At 38.0% G+C, this 23,460-nt stretch overlaps 1 protein-coding gene across 1 annotated transcript in view; it reads right to left on the bottom strand.

Annotated features, from left to right (window-relative positions):
• SYNE1 (spectrin repeat containing nuclear envelope protein 1) overlaps positions 1–23,460 on the bottom strand; it is a 322,973-nt gene that overhangs the window by 84,970 nt on the left and 214,543 nt on the right. The window contains exons 92-101 of the mRNA XM_074896543.1: positions 21,315–21,509; positions 20,129–20,269; positions 14,136–14,303; positions 13,202–13,363; positions 11,816–12,010; positions 8,191–8,364; positions 6,080–6,271; positions 2,660–2,791; positions 1,891–1,997; positions 779–929 (exon numbers count right to left, since the gene is read on the bottom strand). Of these exons, the coding sequence (XP_074752644.1) occupies positions 779–929; positions 1,891–1,997; positions 2,660–2,791; positions 6,080–6,271; positions 8,191–8,364; positions 11,816–12,010; positions 13,202–13,363; positions 14,136–14,303; positions 20,129–20,269; positions 21,315–21,509 (1,617 nt within the window). The remainder of the gene's footprint in view (positions 1–778; positions 930–1,890; positions 1,998–2,659; positions 2,792–6,079; positions 6,272–8,190; positions 8,365–11,815; positions 12,011–13,201; positions 13,364–14,135; positions 14,304–20,128; positions 20,270–21,314; positions 21,510–23,460) is intronic.

The raw sequence follows: 23,460 nt of genomic DNA, 5'->3' as shown, positions 1-23,460 counted from the left end.
ATTCAGCTATACAGATTTTACTGCTGACTGAGGATATCACCAAATAATGCTCAAGGTCCTCCCATGACTGTTCAGTGTCATAAATATCTTGAATAAAAGACTGCTCAACAGGAGGTTCACTAGAAGTGCAGGATAAATACCTGTCGTTAGAATTAGCGATAGCAAAATTTATTTACCAAAAAATCATTAATTGCCCTTGAACAAATACAAGATATTTAGAACTTTGGAAGCTGATTTTAATGTAGTGTTATATAAAGAACAGTGGGCCTGGGTCTATTAACAATAAAATGGAGGATGTATGTTAATAGAAATCTTGAATTGTCCCTGGTTTAGTTGATCAATCCCTGTTTCTTTCAGCAAAAATTCTGTGGCTGAAATCACTTGCCTCTTTGTCATATACACACTAAGATCAAGAACTGAATGTAACCAATAAATTAAAACTGAAAACACCAGTTTTTCCTTTAAATTGTTGCTAGATTACTGGTCAATTCCAGAAGGATGATTTGTTACAGAATTATTCTGGGTTAGATAAGTAGATCAAAATTTTGTCTGAGCCTTTTCTAGGTCATTCACCTGAATGATAGTACAATTCAAATTTGAACAAGAGCAGTGCTAGTGCCAATATTTAATAGCTTTTAAAGATTTCACAAAAATAAATTGTTCCATCTTTTTTATATTAACTACATCACCTTAATGTGTCTGCTATGCACATATTGTACTTCATGCTGTGACAACTGCTTTCATAGTGAAAATGCAAAGAGAAATTAAAAATAGCTACCAGCTGTTCCTGTTCCAAAGCCTTTTGGAGCAGTCTCTGCTTGGTATTGAATTCCCGGTTCAGGCTTTCCCATTTCACCTTCATCTGTTCTTCAGATGATGGCTTCTCACCTTCCAAGCCTAATTCCTCAGAGAGTATATCAGGCTTGTCACTGAATGGGAAGATGTATAAATGTTTAACAAATACAAAAGTTATAACTGTACAAGGTGTTTACTTCCTCTTTCAATTGAGAAATTCTACATTTCAATTAAGTGCTACTTTTTAAAGCTTTGACTTGTTTTTGGTTTTTTTTCAGATAGTAAGACAAGGCTGTTTCATAAGAGCAAGAAGTTCTTGCCTGATGGGATAAAATGTACTTTCTAAGAAACTGTTTAGATTTACAAGTACCCATATCAAATAAAACAACCCAAACCACACTGAATATACACTACATTGAAATTAAACCTTTGAACAATCATTACTTCAAAGCATGAAATTAAAAAAAATAATATCTGACTCCTTCCTCACCTCCTCTCTCAAAATGCCAGACATACTCTGACATTTTAATGCAGGACAAGCATATGAGTTTAGCTTTGATAAACAGTGAAAGAAATTCAGCATTTTTTATCTTATTTTTTCATTTCTTTCTATAGTATAACATCATGTGACAGAAGGAGCCTCAAACAGAAAGAGATAAGTACTTTCTAGCACTGTAATAAAAAACCACATTGAATTGACATAAATGCTGAGAAAAAGAATTTACAGAGTACAGCTTACATTCCCTATGCATAAATCTTGGTTCTGCTGCCTCATGAACTACCTTCATGTTGGCATGCTGGAGGAGCCACAAGTGTGCTCACTACTACTGAGATACTTCAGGAAAGTATTTTAACTGAATGGTTGACTGCTCCTTGATTCTTAAGCTGATAGTGTTCACCCTGGTTTTGCCTGAAGGTGATCTATTATCACAAAACAGTTTGTGTTAATATATTAACAGATCCACACTCCAGTACCCTAGGCGTTGTATAAAAGTGATAAAACAAAAACTAGAGGATTATATGCGGAAGAGGGATGTAAACATAAGGATGACAAAGCAGAGTCATAGAAATTTTGCAGAACACATGAAAGCAGACCTTATACATAGGCCTTCTGGAGCACCCTGCTGTGTTAGGATTTCTTCTCCACGACATGCTACTGACCGAAGCAGATTCTTCTGCTCTTCTAGCTCTTGTTCCAGCTCCTAACATAGTTAGGTACAAAAACCAAAACAAATCTCAGACTGTTTTTGCCTTGGAAGGATATATCTATGTAGCATAACTGACATGCAAAGATAGATGAACTATTTCTGATATGGCTTGCTTGAGCACCAAAAGCAGTGCAAAATCTCCATGCAGCGACAGAAAAATTGGGTACATAAACTGGATTGCTGAGCTAATTGACTAATGCAAAGCAGTTTCTGGAACCTAGTCTAGTGAGGATGTCTGGGTATCATGCAACACAATATACCTTGTTATGTGTGTATCTTTGCTTGCTGTTTTGTTATAGTTTTTGCTATAAATTGCTTGTTATTTTGCTATATTGGTCACTATAAAAACCAATGTCGATTACTATTTTGGGCAAATATCATTATCTCCTTAGAGTAAGTTTAAGGGTTTATTCAATTTAATTCTACTAATGGACAATGGAAGTATAGAGAGATTGAGTTGAACATGTTCACCCAGGATGTCTAGTCTGCCTGGCTGTTTCAGATATAAAATAGCAAGCTCAGATGCATCCTTACAAAACACTGAGTAAGAAACAGTGTAACAATTAAGATTTCAGTGGAAATATTAAAAAGAATGGCTCAGCTACAGTGTTAAGTATAATCTAAAGATGGGACTAAAAGAAATGCAAAACACAAACTTTCTGTTGCTGCAGGGTCTCCTGCTGTTGCTGTGAGCGAGTGGTTCTTGCTTGTGCCAGCCATTCTTGGACACTGGGGCTTTGTGAGGAAACAAAGTCCAGATCGCTCTCCTCCTTTTCTTGTAACGATCCCTGCTTTAAGAGAAAGAAATAAAGATTTTACAAAATCTCTTATATTACTAGAGAGCTAGCAGGTCCAGCTCATCAACTCAACTGCATGTAATGCCATATTCCACCTCTCAAACTGCTGGCTCACATCAATTCTGAAGTGAGCAATGACTTTAGTTTTTGGACTCCTACTGGCCATTAGTTACTAGCAAAAAAAGCATCCATAAAAATGTAAAAATAAACATGCACTACTGCACTTAGCAGAATCAGAGCTCAGAGACCATGGACTGATGTGTTTCTGAAGACCGGCCTGCTTCTCCTAAAAAGCAGCATTGATCTATAATGGAGGTTGCAGCTTTAACTGGCAATGCAGGGAATCAATAGGTTGTTTCTGTCATATATTTAGTCGAATTAAAGCCAATTTTTTTCCTAACCAAAATGACAGAATGCTGGTTGACTCTGGTCAAAATTTATTTATCGCTAAGTACATAACTCTATCCGTGGTTGGCAGAAACACAGTCAGTTATATGATACGAACAGTGAAGACAATAAGAGAGATCAAACCACAGAATGTTATAATAGAACAGCAAAAGCAACAGTTCCTTCACTTCATACTTCTATCATGTTTTCCAACATGAGCGATTCAACAGGCTTCCTGTGTAAGCAAAGCAAAAAAGAGCAAATGCCTTAATAGACTTCTGAAATCCATGATGGATGTAAATTTAAATTATTTTAGTGGTCAATGTATTCAAATGTAGGGATTTTAACATACTAGGCCTAATGTTAAAGACAGACCTATAGGTCGGGCTACTTAGATCTACACACCTCTCTGGATTTACTTTAACTTTGTTTCACTAAGGATTCAGTTTGCAGGTAAGCTGTGATACTTTGTAGGAGCAAGTTTCTAGAAAAGCCGACCTGACTGGAGTGAGAACAATATTATCATATGATATCAGATTAGGCAAAGAAAATATTATGTGAGGGATAAAGAAGGTCTGGAATTTTAATTTTTCTATTCAAAATGAGAAAATAAGACAGCATTTCTGTAAATTGTTAAAAAAAATCTGCTTTATTTTATATGCTCTGGGGAGAATAATTGTTCAACTTGTAAATTTCTTCAGAGAATAGTATCTAGTTCTTCAGTGAATTTCAACAGGTTGATTGATTTCAGCTAGATTTTCAGTCTCCTCTTCTCTGGGAAGAGGGTTGAGAAGCTAGAATTTTGGAGTTATACTAAGACAAATAAGTAGTAGTCCCACGGTTCCTGCAATAGCAAAGCGTGTAAGAGGAATGGTGACATCTGTGGATGCAATGAGGTTTTGCAAATATGCTATTGTGCAAACTTTTTAGATCAAAATTATTTGATAACCAGATTTTATGATTCTCAAATCACAGAATATAAGTCTGAAAAAATACACTTGCATTTTCATTTGAATTCTGTATAAAGGAACTGTATTACATTTCCTTTAAGTAGCCAAGGAAATAAATGCTTGAAGCTGTTATTCCTGGGGACTATCCACTACAGCACAGAAGGAACTGGAAAATCCCTAAAGAAAATGGTGATAAAATTGATCTTTCAAAGGAGTACAGAATTGTACAAACTTATATTGGGCATATTTGTCATGTGGAACTGAAGTAATCCCACACACACACAGACTTTGTAATAAAAGGTAAAGAAACGCTATCTGTGTTTTTTACTGCAGAGTCTATTATACTACTTTGTTTTATAAGGAGTCTATTTATGTTTATTGACTCTAAGACACAGAATTTAGTAGATAACAGTAATAAGGCAATGTTTTGTATAGCTTTCAAAGTGCTTGAAAAATGCGACATTTGGAATCAATGTAGTGTGGAACTCTCCTGATACAGCATATTTCTGATTAGCTTCACTGCTTTATTTTATGAATAAAGAAGTTGGTCTTCAAATCACTTTTACCATATTAGTGACATTAATTAATTAAAATCAGAAGGAAAACTGAAATTTCTGCAAGGAAGTCACAGAATCTCACACTGGCTCCTTAAAAACCTTGTGCCACAGGAATAATAGATATGCTGAAAATATTGCTTTAAGGAAAATGTAGCTAGCCTATACAATGCTCTTGGTCTTGCAGTGCAATTTGTGAGGATCATTCCTTTTCTGAGTGCAGGCTGGTCTATGCCTCTGGGCAATTACAGGGTTATCAGTACATCTAGAAACACGTATAAGTCTCAGTTTCTTACATGGATGAGCAACAGTGCTGTTATCATGTAATATTTTTCGGGGTTAATAATGACAGTGGATAGAGTTAGTGCATTTTGCAGCATCTGATGCTCTGAGCCTCTGTCCACATGAAACACTTTATGCCTGATTGCAAAAAGACATTATAGATTCTCTCATCTAAAAAAAATTGCTCAATGAAAATCTGAAGATGTTATACTGCCTATACCTATTTTGTTTTGGTGTGTTAAGTTTTATAGTTATTGTGTTGCTTTGGACTAAAAATAGTTCTTAGGAAGTCAAGTGACTTTTCAAGCTAACCTCTCAGTAGACTTTAATCTGTATTACAAGCTAGAAATCTTTGAAGCTTATCATGTTTAATTTGCACAGCAAAACCCAGAAAAGAAGTAAAAGAAAAGGGGGGAGTGAGTCACAGCAGGGCAAGCAAATTCAAAACCAGCCAGTCGATTACATCATTGGGTTTCTTGTATGTATTCGGTTCTCCAGATGCTAGTTTAACCTAAAGAATGACCAAAACCAACTGTTAAATAAAATGAACTAGTGGCAATAAGCAGACCAATGCTGCTAGGAATAGAAACCTAGGACAAGACTGAGGTTAAATGTTTTGTTCATATAATATTCTGTTTGGTGTAATGATACCACTAAGTATTAGCCATATTTGAAAATGTTTCATTATCTTAATGTTATCTGTTCATTGTGCTGTGCACACTGTATGGAGGAAAGCTAGTCTTTGGGATTGTCCTTTTGTTGGGGGAGGGATCCTGCCCCAGAGTGCATGCAATCTAAAGGGAATGGGAACAGGAATAGAGTATATCCCGACCAAGATAATCATCTACTTTATTACTGTCCTTTTAGTGAAGATAATTAGGTTAGGATAGTTTCACCATGAAGTGGTGCTGTAACTTGAAAATTATAAGCTAAAGCTTGCTAGACAGTTCTTTATTTTGGAGTGTAACTCCATTTACTAACTAAAGATGAATATCCCAAACTAAACCAGTAAAATACTTTTACTCCTTTTCCCACTTCCATGAAACTGCTACAAAATCCCCCAAACTCCTGCCCACCATGAAGGCAGTTGGAAAAGAGTCACTTACCCGAATGTTGGTCTGTTTGTCATGAAGCACTCTCTGCAGCTCCAGAAGGCTGCTCTTCAGTGTCCTGAGCTTCACAGCCAGCTGCTCTGCCTCGTCCTTGGTGTGAGCCTTCCCCTCCATAAGCAAGTTCTCATTGTGCACAGACAACTCTGATAAGGCTATCACCTTCTGTTCTATTTCAACTAGCATGTTCTGCAGCAGCAAAAATAAAGACCCAAATTCATACATTTTCCAGCATCTGTCACACTTTCTGGCAAGATGACCTGTGGCCTACCTCACCCATCACCAAGCTAAGGGCAAGTCAGATTATCATTGTTTTGCCTTTCAGTCCCTTTCAGAGTCCTTAGGAAAATGCTTGCAAATGTTTGTATTTGCCATTTCTGTTTGCAACTTTTTTCAAAATAGGAAGTTCAAAAGTTATTTGAAACAAAGGATTTGTTGCAGAGGAGATGCTCTTTATTTGCACATTAAAATTAGTAAGGGTGGCTAAGATGCTAGACTGACATTCATAATGACAAGAAACAGAGCACACAGCTAGAGTTACTTCTTCCCTTCCCTTTCATGTATATTTAGCGAAATGCTTCCTACCTCCTCCTATGTACTACTCTGGCTGTGCTGATAAGCTTCTCTTCTCACTATTTGCTCATTCTGATTGGTGCATGATGGATTTAAGGATTTCTGTATAATCCTCTTTAGTCTAAAGAGAGACTTAAAGTGACAAATCTCTGGCATGTGTATTCTCAAAAACTACTTTCCTGACATTCCATTAACCATTCATGTATTACACAGTGCATATTTTGATCTTCCAAACTCAAAGCTTGTACAATTCCTGCTCAAAAACCTAGTCCGACATCAAATGTTCTTGTTTTCATAGCAACCGTCAAGTATAAACTTACAAATATTCCTCCTGAAGGAATGCATCCATGATAAGATAGGCAGTCTTTAAAAAGTGGAAAAAATATAGGACTTTATATAAAACTTACTGTATTAAGATTTTAAGAACCAGCAAAAGAAGTAGTATTAGCTTTTCCGTGAAGTTAACTGTTCTTTTTGAGTTTCCACCACTTTTGAGTTTCTATTGAAAAAAAGTACTGCTTTGTTTAAGTTCACAGGGTTTATCTATATACAATAAACAGCTCCCAAGAATGGGTGATGAAAGAACACTTGAGACTGAGCAGACTGAAAATTCCAATAATGAAGCAGTGTCAGTGGAAATTTAACTAGATGTTTAATTTATCAGACATGTGAAATTTAACTCCCATTTATCCTAAAATAGTCAAGATCCTCATTCTTTAATATGAAAGGGGATCATCTGTCCACCTGTCTCTTGTTTATCTTGTACTTTTAGTTATAAAGATCACACAGTTCTAAACTCTCATTTAAAAATTGAAATGTCCCACTAATTTGAGAACCTGGACATTATGACTGATTCAAGTCTTGTTAAAGTACATGCAATTACTCCTACTTCAGTAAAATATTTTCTCTCAATTGTTTTGGTTTTTTGGGTCGATTTATAATATTACATTAATAAAAATAGTAACTACTGATTATTACACTTTACTTTTGAATTCGGGAAGGGATCACCCCTGAAGAAAATACAACGCTGTCCCAGTTATGACTGGGTGTCATAACTAGAGTGAGTGTGTTCTTCAGCTGGAAAAGGAGTAGGAAAGCACACTGCAGGTGCTTTCACACATATCAAGTGAATTGTTCAACAGCTCTAGCTTGAGTGGAGGCAAAACAGTAAGTGAAGAGAATACAAGGCCTCTAAAGCAAAACAAAATGCCCTCCAAAAGTTGTAGAGCTTCAAATGTTCTTGCAGTCAGAGTATTTTGTTTTCCTGCTTCTATGTTTACACGCACTTTCTCAAGCACTATTTGCAATGTTTAATAAGAAATGAAGAACAGGCTATATTTCATTTCACAAATCATAGATGAAACAAACTGAGCATATATGAGGTGCTAAGGAGCTCAGAAACTTCTTCCCCACTAATATGCTGGCTCATACCACTCAATAATGGTCTTAACATTTAAGGTCCATACTTGTCTTTTCATTCAGATAAAGCCACGTCCATCCTGTTCATCTAAACATTACAGGACTGATAATTTTACCTGACAGTCCACCAGCTGTGCTTCCATGTCCATAGGTTCCTCAGCAGTAACCAAAGTGGAGTCCAGTGTTGCTCGGGTATTGAGTAGCCAGTGGTCAAGCTCATCAGCTTCACAACGGTACCTTTGAAGAGCCTGCTCTTGTCGCTGTTCTTCCAGTTGCTCATTCAGTTTCTCCTAGAGGTGCAAATTATATTTTACTTTTTAAAAGAAATACACCACAACAGTAATTTAAAAAAAAAAATTATTCTCTGTCTCTCACAACTTCTATATAGTATTTTTAAGCCATAATAAGCCCTTTCTTTCATGAGTTGGAAACCTTTACAAAATATTTTTCAATTGATGAGCATGCTTTTCTGGTAACTGAAATGCTGTTTCAGTTTGGACACTATTTCTACTTCTTTCAGCAGATCTCTGCTATTACAGCTTTGTAAAGGTGAGGTCTTTTCTGCCTCCTGTTGCTGTTCTCCTCGGGGTTTCCCCCCACGTTGACTGTTTGCTCAACTAGCACAGCACTGTTCGCTTAGGGACAAAGATGCATGGAGACACAGAGCTGGGAGTGGACTACAGGGAAAGGAGAACAGCTTTGCCTTTTTTGGCAGCAGAAGGCTGTTAGATAGCCTTATTTCTAGTCTTTCAAGAGAGGCACGAGAGGGGTACTTCAAGGGTCCAACAGAATACTGGTGGCCTTTGGGTGAGACACTGTGGGTAAAGAGAAGACTGAAAAGCTGTTTACCCTGTCCAGCCTCTGGGAGGACTCCTGTGCCATGGAGTGTGGAAGGACATTAAACTCCAAAGGCTGCTGCAGCAACAGCATCACAGCAACACAGACTCCCTGTCTCCATCATCAGCTGGTCCATCCATTGGACAGACAGGGAGCGATTAGCAAGATAAATCTGAAAACTGGCTGAACAGCTGGGCCCAGAGGATGGTGATCAGTGGCACAAAGTCTAGTGAGAGGCCAGTAATAACTGAGTTTACTGATACTACAAAATGGGAGGAGTGGGCTGATACACCAGAGGGTTGTGCTGCCATCCAGATGCACCCTGACAGACTGAAGAAATGGGCTGACAGCAAACTCATGAAGTTGAAAAAAGGGAAGTCCTGCACCTGGGAATGAACAACCCCCGACACCACTTTATGCTGGAGGCCAACTGGCTGGAAAGCAGTTTGGCAAAAAAGGACCCGAGGGTCCTGGTGGACACCAAGTTGAACATGAGCCAGCAATGGGCTCTTGTGGCAAAGAAGGCTAATGGTATCCTGGGCTGTATTAGGAAGAGTGTTGCCAGCAGGTTGAGGGAGGTGATCTTATTCTTCTACTTGACACTGTTGAGTCCGTACCTGGAGTACTGTGACTAGTTCTGTGCTCCTCAATACAAAAGATACAGAGCTCTGGAGAGAGTAGAGGGGACTTTAAGAATAAGAAACAGATAGAGCAGGATGGTCAGAGGATACTTAGATGTATCAGATAATGTGGAACCTAAGCATGCTGTAAATGATATGGAACAAGGGGAGCAGATTGTACTGGATCTGGCTGGGATGCAGTTAACTTCATTGGAGCCTGTACAGTGCTGTGCTTTGCAACTGTGGCTAAAACTGTGCTGATAACATAGCAATGTTTTGGCTACTGCTAAACAGTGTATGCACAGCATTAAGGCTTCCTTTCCAACTGCCTGTCACAAAGGCCAGTAAACTGGAGGTGGGAAAAAGGCTGAGAGATGACATAGCCAGGGCAGCTGATCTGAACTGACCAAAGGGATATTACATACCATATGACATCATACTCAACAAGAGAAGTTCATGAAAAGATGGGGGTGAGGGAGAGGGAATTTGATGGTGTTTGCCTTCCCAAGCAACTGCTACATGTGCTGAGATCCTGCTTTCCAGGAAAGTGGCTAAACATGTGCCTGCTGATGGGGAATTAGTGAATGAATTCCTTATTTTCCATCACTTGCACTGACAATTATTCCTTAGCCTATTAAGCTATTATTTCATTTCATGAGCCCTTCTGCCTGCCTTCTATTTTTTCCCCATCCCATGGGAGAGGGGAGTGTGGGTGGATATTTTGCTGCTGGCCAGGGTCAACCTACCACACTTCTGTAAGGAAATTCAGACCAGTGTGTGCAGGGCAAATCCATCACACAGCAAAGTGTTCGCACAGCTTTTCTGAATGCTTAATTTTAATGGGGAAATTAATAATAGCATGTTAGAATAATTTAAAGAATTATGATATCTGTTAAATGTCTCAAATAATCCAGAGCTGAACAGTTCTCAAGCTCTAGTTATTTAAATTAGGTCCACAGAAAGAACAATATTACCAATCCACACCCTCAATGGCAAAATGTTTCCATTACATGTTCTATCTGTATTCCTACATTTACCATCCCTATAGTGCCCTGGAGAAGATTTTATGTGAAATCAGACTTATAAAGTGCACAGGTTAAATTACTGAATATTGTCCTCATACCACACATATTTCTTAGCCAGGATTATTGGGGGATACTTGTGCTATTGTATCAAAGTAACTGTCAGAATCGTAACCACAGTTAAAAGTAGTATATTTGACTTACGCTTTATCTTGAAATTATTAGTTAGCATTTCCTCCTAAGTACTATCAAAAAGTTTGTAAGATCCTGTATGGGGTGCAAACTATAAACAGTATTCTACTTCCAGCCCCTTATTTTTACATAAAACCCATTTTTCTTCTGAGAAGGAAAAACTTACTGCAATTTTTAAACAACAACAATGATAGTTTCCAAGTACTTGTTCACTGTCTCAGGTGACTGCACAGAACTAATGCAGCTAGATCCATAGACCCAGGTAGATCCATAGAGCCAATTCTCACTCAGTCTCTCAGAACTGATTGATGCTGGAAATTATGAAGGCAGCAGCTGCTGTGTTTGTGAATTCACTGCTGCAGTTCTTAGCAGTACAAGAGTAAAGCTGCCCTGCAGTGTTCAAAGTAGACAAACTTTAGCATGACTGCCTTTTCTCACCTGTATAATATACACAGCAACATTCCTATATCTAAAGGACTTTTTAAAAATCACCTGAGTATTAAAGGATTTTTGGTAAAGCTGGTAGACAAAGAAATAAAGGCAGGCATCTTCCATGATAAAAGTTTGCAAGAAAATCACTGGGAAGATCAGCATAGACAACAATGCAACAGTTTGGAAGAGATGTTATTTCTTCTTTTAAGCTTTTCCCCTTGTCTCCCAGTTTGGACAGGTAACTCCTCAAAAGTTTACTGTAGATAACATGACTTTTGATACCTGCACTTTATTACTTCTCCTGTGAAGGACGAGGAATACCAAGAGAACCTATTTAGAAAATATCAATGTGGATATTGAAAAACCCTAATTTATATATGTATAAAAATATGACTCCTGCAGTGTGCTTCCAAGTTTCTTCTAGCTACTTATCACCTAGCATGAAGATGAGGGGCTTGCTAAAAAAGAACAAAAATTTATTAGTGAAAGGAATTGTGAGGAATGAGAAGAACTGAAAATGACTTTATCAGCATTCAATAATGACTAAAGACTTTGGTAAAAGTACAGGTCTGTCAAAAGTGTCTCTCAAAATCTGGAATGTAATTGAAAAGACTCACTCTGAGAGGCTTTTATTGTACCTCTAATAGTTGTCGCTTTCCTGATGCCTTCATTCGAATTGTGGCCATCCGTTCTGCCAAGACTGTGAGAGTGGACTGCAATGCCAGCTGATCACCAGCTTCTCCATCCAGTGGTTCTGAAACCAGCTCTTGGGCTAATGATGTCTGAAGCTCGGTGATTTCCTCTTGTAACATTAAAATCTCATCCATCAAAGCCTATTTAGAAATCAGAGCAGAAAAATTATGTTTCATTTATCAGTGAGAAGAAAGCATCTCAGGAGGCTTAATATAAAATTCGAGGTGACTGTCTCCAGGGAGCATGAGGAACAGAGTAGTGCAATATATATCTATATATCTCACTGCTGGTTTAGTAGAGTCAGAATTCAGAAGGGCTGAGTACTGCTTTTAGATGCTTAAGCTAGGATTATGCAGCTGATAACCAAAATATGGATTTAATTACTTATCTTGAATTGCAAACACACTGTGAGAAGGAAATATTTTGGAAATATTATACACACAGATTTATTCTTCTAGCAAATTTTCTGCAGGGTATTCTAGTAGATATGGTGAAAATAATGAAAAAGTAAGTGAATGCATTTTTGAGAGAGAAACAGAGGCATGAGTTAGCTTCCAGACTAAAACTTACTAACCGGACAAAGGACATCCAACAGTATATGTAAATTTCTAGAGATTAACTCCATGGTGTAAAAACTTATCCTACAAGTCAGTTTGCAAGATACCTACAAAAGGATGCTGCATTACCAATACCTTAGAGCAGGTACTTCCCTTTCATGTCTGATAGTATATACACATTGGATGCACAGGACATCACATGGTTCTACAAAAGCCAAATGTTATCTTTTTTACGTCACAGAGTTCCTGCTGAAATAAGAACTAGCCCCACCAGAGAGTTTCAAGCTATCAGACAGAAGGCTTAGATGATTACAGTTGGGACATATGTCAGATTGCTTACTTGATAAAGTATTCTGTTATTATTCAGACCATAATTTCTCAAGACTTCCCTCAGGACAGAATTTCTTGTGTGCTTTGGTTTGTTTGTTTTGTTTAACAAGGCAATAATTTTGTATTTAGATCAATTTACAATGGATCAGTATTGCTTATGATCTTAGTAAATTTGGAAACATTATGAATAGTCAGATATTTGCTAGTAGCACTAATGATGAAGAACCGTATGTGTAGGTGTGACTGAACACAATCTTTGACAAAAGATTTTGCTGAAAATTTCAATTGGACAAACTCTAATGATCTATTCTACAGAAGGTTCACACAACTAATGCATGTTTTTGAGGCATCCATCCATGAAGAATGTTACTATCTAAAAAAAGGGAACTAAAGATACACAGGTAATGCATGCTCTCCTTCTATTTCTCACATATAAGTTCTTACCTGATGTTCAGCCATTTGGCTCTCTGGACTTTTAGCTGGTTCAAGACTCTCATTTAGTTTGATCTCAGTTGTCTCCATTTTTGTGGATATAGACTGGAGCGTGTCCTGATATTTCTGTTGACGCTCAAGAGCTTCATAGAGGGTGCGCTGTTTTTCACTGATCTGAAGAGGAATTGAAAGTATAAATTATGACCTCTGAAACAGGATTTGCTCTTTCTTCTGCTTCAAACATCCCTAGATTTATGAGACTAAAACAAAAAAACTTGCAACAACTTTTCAAAAGCATAAATTATAAAGGAAAACACCCATATTAAATGACAATGACCATTATCAGTCAAATTCTAGGTTCTGTGACTGAAAAAAAAACAGACTTTAAGAAGCAGGGGAAGCCTAGGCATGTTCTTATGCTTTATTTTAGATTTTATGCACTCAAACAAGTGGATGGGCACTATTTGCTAGACACCTAGTTCTTAATACCCCATAATAGCTGCTGTATCTCTGCTAAGAATTAAAATTTATAGCATGTGATCAAAACTTTTGACCATTTTCATACATCACTGAATGATTATGCTGCACTACTGTGTAGAATAGCGTTGACTCAGTATTTGGAGAAACTGGATTCTTGGGCCTTTTTTGCCAACTCATCCAGCATGAGTGGATTTCTCTGTTAGATAGATTAAGAAATGTAATTTGACAACAGCCAATAATTCTGCAGGCAACTATCAAGCAGCCTTCATGACTTCTAATTTTTTTTAATGGAGGTCCCTCCTGTACAGGCTTTCAAACAAAGAACAAAGATAATATCAAAACTAACAATTCTTGTTACCACCTGAAAACCAAGAACTGCAGAGAATAATATTAGTTGAGCCAGTTCTTTGCATTTTATTCCTTACAAGCTAGCTGATTATTTTGAACCCTCCAGATGAAAACTTACCACATTTTTCAGTGTTTCCCAAGAACGCTGCAAATCATCCAATTTGGCACTAGCAGCTGATTCTAAGCCTGGTTCATAAAATTCCTGGGTGGCTGAAGTGCTGGGTTGAATTTTAGCAGCTTCTGTCTGCAACTGTTCAGCAGATAAGGCTTGGTAATAAGCAATGTCCTACAAGCACGAAGCACATTATTGCACTTTCAAAACAAAAGGTACTGCATAATACCCCCAACATACTGTCCCATTGCATATGTCCATTAAAATAAAATCCACAAAGCCAAAACCTCCAGGAAACCTCTGAGCAATGAAATAAATATTTAATAGTAGTACACTGAGTATGGTTTTGAGCTTCACTGTGATTAAGACTGTGGATGGATTTATTTTGTGTTCATATTGGGTAGGAGGCACATGAGTCAACTGTGGACAGATGTGGAAAGACTAGAAGTAGGACATGTTGTTCAAGCATCATCACAACTATACATGGAGAAAATCCATCACAACAGACAATGGGTTATAGTACTGCAGGTAGCAAAGAATATCACTCTAATGAACCCTGGCACAGAGAAAGCAACAGAACCAAAAAGGAATACGCTGAAAGTCTAGTCAATGATGTAAGAAAGAGTATGAAGCATGAGCTTATAGTAAGCCTTCAAACAAATAAGTACTCTCAACAACTTATAAAAAATAGTAGGAAAAAGGACCAAAAGTGCGAAGAAAAATAGGCAAGTGTTCAAATTACTATTGAAAATTCAGGGTGGAACTGTTTTTCACCAGAAATCCTATACTTAGCGTATGGGGGTTTCTTCAACTATTGCAGATGACAACTAAAAAGATCTACAGAAAACGTAAAACTAAGGAAATATGCACAGGATCTACATTTAAGACAGGAAAGCAGACTTGATGACAAGGATTATTAAAAACTGAAACCATGTATGAGAGTTACCACCACGTCTATTTGGAAAGTAAAAAAAACCTGCAACCTTCCTTCATCTCATTTAGTAGCCTCACTTAGTGAACTATGCTCCAGACCACGTGACACAGTAGCTGTCATCCAGTTTCCTCAATCATTTTGAATTTGTAAACGCCCCTGGTGAAAACTTTGAGACACAGTTTTGCTACCAGTGAAATCACTAAGAGATGTTTCACTGACTTCTGTTAGGCTGGATCAAACATCCTTTCAGTCAGCTCTCAGAGTTATAACAATATTTGCATAAAAAATAGCTCGAAATCTATTGGAAACTGTACTTGGAAAACCCTCCTCCAGTGATTGCAAATCTCTCAAATTTCTTCTTTCCTGACCCTGTATGATGGGGAGGAAAATTCAGCATGTCAAGCCATGTGACTGAGGGAAAAAAACCTTCTGCTTGGCAGCTTAAAGAGCTGTGTCTACCAAATAAACCACAGACTATTCACTGTACTGCAAATATAAGAGTATAAATGTGTATAGATACGAATTTCCAAAGAGTGGTGGTGAACGGAGTTAAATCCAGTTAGCAACCAGTCACAAGTGGTGTTCCCCAGGGCTCAGGAATAGTGCCAGTTCTGTTTAATATCTTTATCAGTGATTTGGATATGGGGACTGAGTGCACCCTCAAGAAGTTTGCAGATGACACCAAGTTGGGTGGGAGTGTTGATCTTCTTGAGGGTAGGAAGGCTCTATAGAGGGATCTGGACAGGCTGGAGTGATGGGCTGAGGCCAATTGTATGAGTCAACAAGGCAAAGTGCTGGGTCCTGCACTTGTGTCACAACAACCCTGTGCAACACCACGGGTTGGGGAAGAACAGCTGGAAAGCTGCCCAGCAGAAAAGGACCTGGGGTTGTTGGTTGACAACCAGCTGAATATCAGCTAGCAGTGTGCCCAGGTGGCCAAGAAGAGCAACAGCATCCTGGGTTGTATCAGAAAGAGTGTGGCCAGCAGGACCAGGGAAGCAATCGTTCCCCTGTACTCAGCACTAGTGAGGCTGAACCTCAAATACTATGCTCAGTTTTGGGCCGCTCACTACAAAAAGGACATTGAATTACTTGAGCGTGTCCAAAGAAGGGCAACGAAGCTGGTGAAGAGTCTAGAGCACAAGTCTTATGAGGAGCAGCTGAGGGAAACTGGGGATGCTTAGTCTGGAGAAAAGGAGGTTGAGGAAACTTTATCACTCTCTACAACTACCTGAAAGAGGTTGTAGTGAGAAGGGTGTCAGTCTCTTCTCCCAGTTAACAAGTGATAGGACAAGAGGAAATGGCCTCAAGTTGTGCCAGGGAAGTTTAGACTGGATATTAGGAAAAATTTCTTCACTGAAAGCGTTGTAAAGCAATGGAACAGGCTGGGTTGAGATACCATCTGGAGGTGTTTAAAAGTGCTTGGGGACACAGTTTAGTGGTGAACTTGGAAGCATTAACAGTAGAACTCGATGAACTTAAAGGTCATTTCCAACCAAAATGATTCTATGATTTGATTCTATTCTATACCTGGAGGGAGGGTGCAAAGAAGACAGCACCAGGCTCCTTCCAGTGGTGCTTAGTGACAGGACAAGTGACAGTGGGCACAAACTGAAACACAGGAGGTTCCCTCTGAACATCAGGAAAATCTCTTTTACTGTGAGAGTGACTGAGAACTGGGAGAGGTTGCCCAGAGAAGTTGTAGAGTCTCCATCCTTGGAGATACTCAAAAGCCACCTGGATATAATCCCATACAACCTGCTGTGTGTGACCCAGCTTGAGGAAGGCGAATGGACCACACGACCTCCAGAGGTCCCTTCCAACCTCAAACAATCTGTAATTTTGTAGCAGTGTATAAAAGTTAGCTACTAAACAAAACTAATTCGGAAGTACCAGAGCACAGAGCATAATTAGGATCGAAATTTGGAGCAGAATCTTTATTTCCCTATGTCATTTCAATGTGTTGTCTAATGCCATATATGAACAAAGCCAAACAAGCTCTAGCAGAGCATAGAAATCAGGTCACTGCCATAAAACTGTTCAGAAGTGCCAGATGAGATACTACTTTGAAGGTAATAATTGTGAAACTTGACAAATTTAATGATTAAAGTGTTATGATGTTCAGGAGCCAACAGGAATAGGTCACAGCTTAGCACAGCATTCCGAACTGCTATTTCAGATTTGTTTGACTATAAGTGATATTTCCAAATCACAGTGAAAAATTGCACCAGTGCAGGAACATCTCGTTTTCCCTTGACTGCAGCTACTCTTCAGCCCTTAGCTAGTCCTCTTTCAAGGCCAACAGACAAGCTGTGCTTCTGAGACTTCTTAATCATGGTTTCCAGAACAAAGGGCTTGCTTTTACAGAGAGGGAAAAGCAATCCCTTTCCCCATCTTTTCAACTACTTTCTGGAGTGCACAACATGGCAACTTCTTTTTGGTGGAGCTTTCACATGATAGTAGTGTGAATCCAGATGTTCTTACAAGTAACAGATTTTGTTGTCCCTATAAAGGCCCTGACATCTCATGCCCACTTTTATGAAAATTAGCCAATGAAAAGTACTCAAGCTTTGCTGTTAGAATGTAGGGGCAAAGGGTGTGTTTACATTTCAAAAAACATTTAACAAGGGCTGTTGCACCCTGGATGAGTTTTCTTAAGAGAAGCAGAAAGAATGATTAAGTAGGCTGTGTACAAGGAGACAGAAAGACATTTAACAGTGACCCAGTGCTGAAGACTTGAATCACATGATGTGGCCTCCAAGGCTTTGTAACAACACTTCAGTTTTTTAAATTCAATTACTCTGCATTGTGCATATAGAAAACAAGTTTTAAAAAATGTGCTAAATTTTAATCAACTGCATCCTTTTTAGGTTTTAGCCCCAAAGGATTCTCATTCAGTACTGCAGCAGAGATGACATGTCTGATTTTGTCATACATCAAAATAAACTGCATTAAATTACTGTTACCGCTTGTCAAAATATTATACAACATGAAATTCCGCAGCCTTTTTAAAGTTAACATCTTTATAGTTCCCCTCTACCCCATTGTTTTTAGAGGAGTTTTAGTATAAAACAAACAACCTGTGCAACTGTTAACTTACAATAATGCTAGATCTGTCACTTGTATTTGTGGTCTTATTTTAATCTATTTCCATGCATAGAACTAGTATTTCCACTAATATGCAGTTGGCACTTGTTTTATATTTTCATTACTTGTTAGTAATGTAAAAATAGTGCATAGATGTCTGAATTCAGACTAGTTACATTTCACCATTAAGAGATGCTAGGAAATTCTGATGAAAGACTTCAGGGAGATTATTAGGGATGCATTTAAAAACAGTCTTAACACTCAACCCCCACTCCATAAGTTTTTCATTTTTTTCCAAAGACTACATGAATGTAATTCTTCACTTTCTAGAATTCCTGTTCATATGTTATTCTGGTACTTTGCAGGTGATCTTTCTGCAAAAAAATATTTCTGTTAACACTGCCTACTTTTTAAACCAAAACATTTCCAAATTAGTTTTGCTGAGTCTTACTGAATGCAAAATATTTTTAACTTACATTTAAGCTCCTAATTCACTAATTTCTAGAAACTTTTTTTAACCAACCTTCTTTCCTGAAGTGTCCCTGGGCATTCATCATGATCAGCACTGGCAGTTTCATAGCTTCTTTAGTTTTAACCTCATGTGAGTGTGAACCTAAGTATTTTGTAAGTAAACCACTGTATTTTGGAATGTTCTTCCGCTGAACATGCAGTTCATTTCAACATTAACCACACTTAAGAAACCTTCATCTCTAAGGTTTTTAATATATTATAATATCATTGATTTTATCTCTTTCAAAGATCTGTTAAATGAAAGACATAATCTTTTAATTGAGTTTTGTCCTGGTAAATCACAGGTCCCAAAACTTGCATTTTGGTGTCAGCTCATGGTGCAACAGCATCTTCACTGGGTTTTCCTTATTATTTGAGTTACTGGAGCTGTTAGCCTTGTTTTACATTTTCGGAGAAATGTAATGAACTGACATTGGTTTTGTTTATTAGAAAGCAAGATGCACTTGGTCCTTTAACTCTCACTGATTAACACTGTCCTAAGACTTTTGTGTTGAAATATACAGCTGCCTTTCTGTTGTAAGTAAACTTTACTGGGAAATTTATCATCTGAAATGACAAAATACTAGAAAAATCCTTCTCAATCATTATATAAACTTTTTTGACTACGCTGTTAAAGATTTTGTCACCTTTTGTGCAGTGGTCAATTTTGGAAACAGTTACAAATGCAAAACCAAACAACCAACCACAAAACCCACAACATGAATTCAGTGAGGTGGTGACTGCTCCTAAGGCTCATTTCTAAACTTCGACAGCTTAACATATTATGTGTGTATTCACATGCATGATGCTCAACGTGCTGGTTCATTGCTTGCATTTTGATCAATGCTGATGTACACTTGTTCTTAGTAAAGTGCAAGAGCCCTCAGTTTTGATTTAAAATCTAACTTCGATGACTTCACTGATCTGCTTCATTAGCATTTAAAATAGACTGTCACAGAAAGTACAGAATGAACAATACATGAAAAAACCCCATGAAAGTTAATATTTGAAATGGTATTAAGTGGAAGATATCAGACTATGACTTCAGTGCTACAATGCTAGTGGTACAGTAAGATAGATGTATATGGACATGAAATGTTTTATTATGAGCAATACAAAATTGCAGTTTTTCTCAGGATGCAAGTCTCCATTGAGTACTACTGAGAAATAAAAATTAGCTTATAAATATAATATAGTAGTGAAATGGAAAAGCTTTGTATTTGTCACTTAAAATTTGTTTCTAAAAATAGTGAATAGCTGTGACACCAGATTTGCACATTTTAAACTCAGAATTCAATCTCTGTATCCATTTTGAACTTGAACCTGAAGGTTCAGATAAGTTAGAGGTTAAGCCTCAGTTCCTTGGAGCTATAGGTAAATATTATTTCAGAGGATTAAATAAACCACCTGTGGAATGGAACCATGCATATCTGAGATAAAAGCTGAATGAATGCCAAGAGGGAGGTACCTGGTTAACAGAAGCATCTGTATTAGCCACAGGTGAGGGAGAGCGACAGGCAGGTGGAGAAGAAATCTCACTGTTGGTTCCCTCCTCCCCAGACTCCTCAGTGACAGGGGAGAGCAGCGTGTGACAGCGACCAGCAGTCATCTGTCACAGGAAAAGCAACCCCGGAGCACAGGAAAAAAAATCAGTTACCTCAACTTAGGTTTGACTTAGACTGAAGTCAAAACAAGGAAAACAACACATAGCTAGAATGACAATATTATTTAGTCACATTTCATGCTCTTACATTTACCAGTTTAAAAACCTAGTTGAATGAATAGTCTCATTTACTTGTCATACTTCAGTATGAACATGCTCTCCTGCACCCTAATGAGTTTAAAAGAAAGTGTATAGCAGGTAACTCAATAATAACAAATCACGGTTTGTCTAAATGTCTTCTAATACAATCACTGCTGCATATGGACATACTACGGAGAGCTACAGAATAATGCAGTATTGGCCTCAGTATCCAGGCCTGGTTAGAACAACAAGGAATAGACTTGAACTATAAAATCCAGTAGTAACATATTATTGCTTCCTCAGTGCTGCTACACAGTGATAAATCCTGAAACTCTATTTTCACCCAGACAAAAATCCCAGTAGCATCAGCAGTATGTTTGTAATGAGACCCAATTAGAAACAAACAAAAGCAGAGTAATTAAAAAATGAGGCCTATAGCAGTACTTAGCTTTCATTTCCAAGACTCATCTGAGAATATAGCAGCACACTGTCAATTATCACATCGACTTTAACACAAGAACTTTAAAAATAGGGTGTGTAAAATCTATACACTGCAACATTATGAAATATTTATTCTGATTTTATCTTGTTCCTGCAATTCAGTAGTTTCTTAGCATTTGATTCTCCACACTGACAGCTACAAAAAAGCACTATATTTGCATCTTATTACAGACAGCTTCCACTGCTATTTTTCTGTTAAATAACTTTGTCCTTTACCTACAAGTTTTGAAAACCCATATAAAGCAGAATACATTAAGGGGAAGCTGCAAGTTGCTTGGTTTGCCACACTCCAGCCATTTCAAAAGCAGAATACAGATGTGAGCTGCAGCAACTTGCTACACAGGAGTTTTGCAATGATGCAGAAACAAGCAGCTCAGATAAACAGTACCGAGACCGATGCGTTCCTTACCATAACCACAGAAGGATGAGTGGGGTGTGCTGGGAGCAGGTCTGAATCCAGCTCTTCCATTCCCTCTGAAAGTCCCTCCACTTCTGTCACTGTCAGCAGCATGGTGGCATGTTTTGCTTTCATTGTCAGCATCTTGCACTTGGAATTTAAAGAAGCAATTTGCTCCTGGTATCCTTTGATCTTCTGAGCCAGCTCCTGAGGAAACATTTTTTTCCCCTAATGCTGAGGCAGCCAATGAAGGCCACAGGACCCGTAGCATTTCAGCTTCCGTGGAGAAGGCAAGCTCTCCCCTCCAAGCCCAGCCAATAACATCATAGCCCTGCCTCTCAGAAACCCGCATAAGCCGCCGCACTAGCTGACAAGCAGGATGTTGATAGTGGAGAGAACAAGTCAGGCTGCGTCTGGCTGCACAGCTAAACCACAGAGCCGAGAGCTTTGAAGTGAAACCGGAAAAATGCTGCAAAATGCTCTGTGTGCATGATAATCGCAGAGGGAAGGGAGGGACACCTCATGCTTGCAGCCAACCTGAACCTGACAAAGTCTGTAAGCTTCAGACTGCAGCAAAAGGGAATGTCTCTCCCTCTTCCTGTCCTTTTTTTTTTTTTTTTTTGTTTTGTTTTTTTTTTCTCCCTGTTCTATTTCCATTTATCTGAGGAAGATGAAGCTTCTCTGCATAGTGCATGCCATGGAAATGAGGTCATGTGGTAACCACAACTGTAAAAAAATGCCCCATTCAGCTCTTGCCAGAAAGAATGAATTGTTCAAACAATAACTCCCAGGGTCTAACAAGATCAGATGCAATAGGAACAATCAGTCACATAATAAGATTAAATGCAGACTGGATTGCTTTTTGCCAGTGTTTGGATAAGCTATATTTTAATCTTGTTTTGGTTTTGTGTAAGTCTTCAGACTTAAAAGCTGAGGTGCACACAGTTCTAACCTTTCTTTAAAAGGAGCTAGGGAATCTGGCCTAAAGCACTATTTGTAATGGCTATGAAATGGTCTATCTGCTTGGCCAAACACCATTATAAGTTTCAGTTTAGTCAGAGAAGAAACATGGAAATGAATAGCCTTAGAAACTGACTTGTCTCCTTTCCTCCCCTGGACTGCTTCCCAGTTCAGTGACCAGTTTCAAAGCTTTCAATTAATAAAATAAAAAAAGGTGGAAGATTTTCACATTTCTGCCAAAGCTATTGTTCCTGTCTCCCTAGAGGCTCAGTAACATCATAGAATTTTGATCTATAAAGTGAAAACAACATTTGTATAAGCTTGCCTGCTAAATCAGTGATTATTCATTCAAATATATGTATTTCTGCTTCATTTTTATATCTGCTTTTATTTCTTCAACAAGTTTTCAGTGAAAAACAGAACTTGCAAGATATAGTAGGTATAATAATAAATAATTACAATATCTTCTAATAGGTAAATATGATTACTGCTTCAGGCTGGTAAAATCAGAAGTTTTTTGGTTGTATAACATTTTAAGGAAACCACAGTACAGAACAGTCATAGCGAGACATACAGCGTTAGAAATGGAAGTAGCACAAAGACTGAGGATGACATTTTACTGCCTGGATTTCAATGGTACCTGGTCACTGTTGTGCTGGCAACAAGAGGAGATCTCTTGGAGCTCCAAGGCTTACAGTGGAGATTAAGCAAAGTCTTGAGTATAAAACACCAGCAAAATCAGTTGAAAACCAAACTACAATCAAGCCAAGCCATAATGTTAATGTGCTCTGTTCAGCAAGTACCTGTCATTCACTAATGCTCAATGAATGACATCTCTGGGCCTCAATAGGAAATTACTGACATTCAATATACTCAGCTTCATCAATATTACTAAGATGCAGTAACATTTGTGGCATTAATGTCCAATGCACTGAGTATCTAACATACCTCTGTCAACTGAAAACACAGAAAAGGAAGCCAAACTGAGATTGTGAAAAAAATAAAGCAACTTATAAAAGCAATGTCCTGTGAGGGACTGTATTACCCATTAAATTAATTCACATGTATGGAGATACTTGCCCACATTCTTACCTGAAAGTCTAAAGAAACGCAGTTCAGTAAAGTTCCAGAATATAATTATTTACATACATGCATGGTAATACAAGCTTCCTACAAATGAGGGTGTACTTTCCTTCTA

Source organism: Athene noctua, chromosome 1 (assembly GCF_965140245.1).
Source record: "Athene noctua chromosome 1, bAthNoc1.hap1.1, whole genome shotgun sequence".
NCBI classification, from domain to species: Eukaryota; Metazoa; Chordata; class Aves; order Strigiformes; family Strigidae; genus Athene; species Athene noctua.
This window is presented reverse-complemented; position numbering and strand designations above follow the sequence as displayed.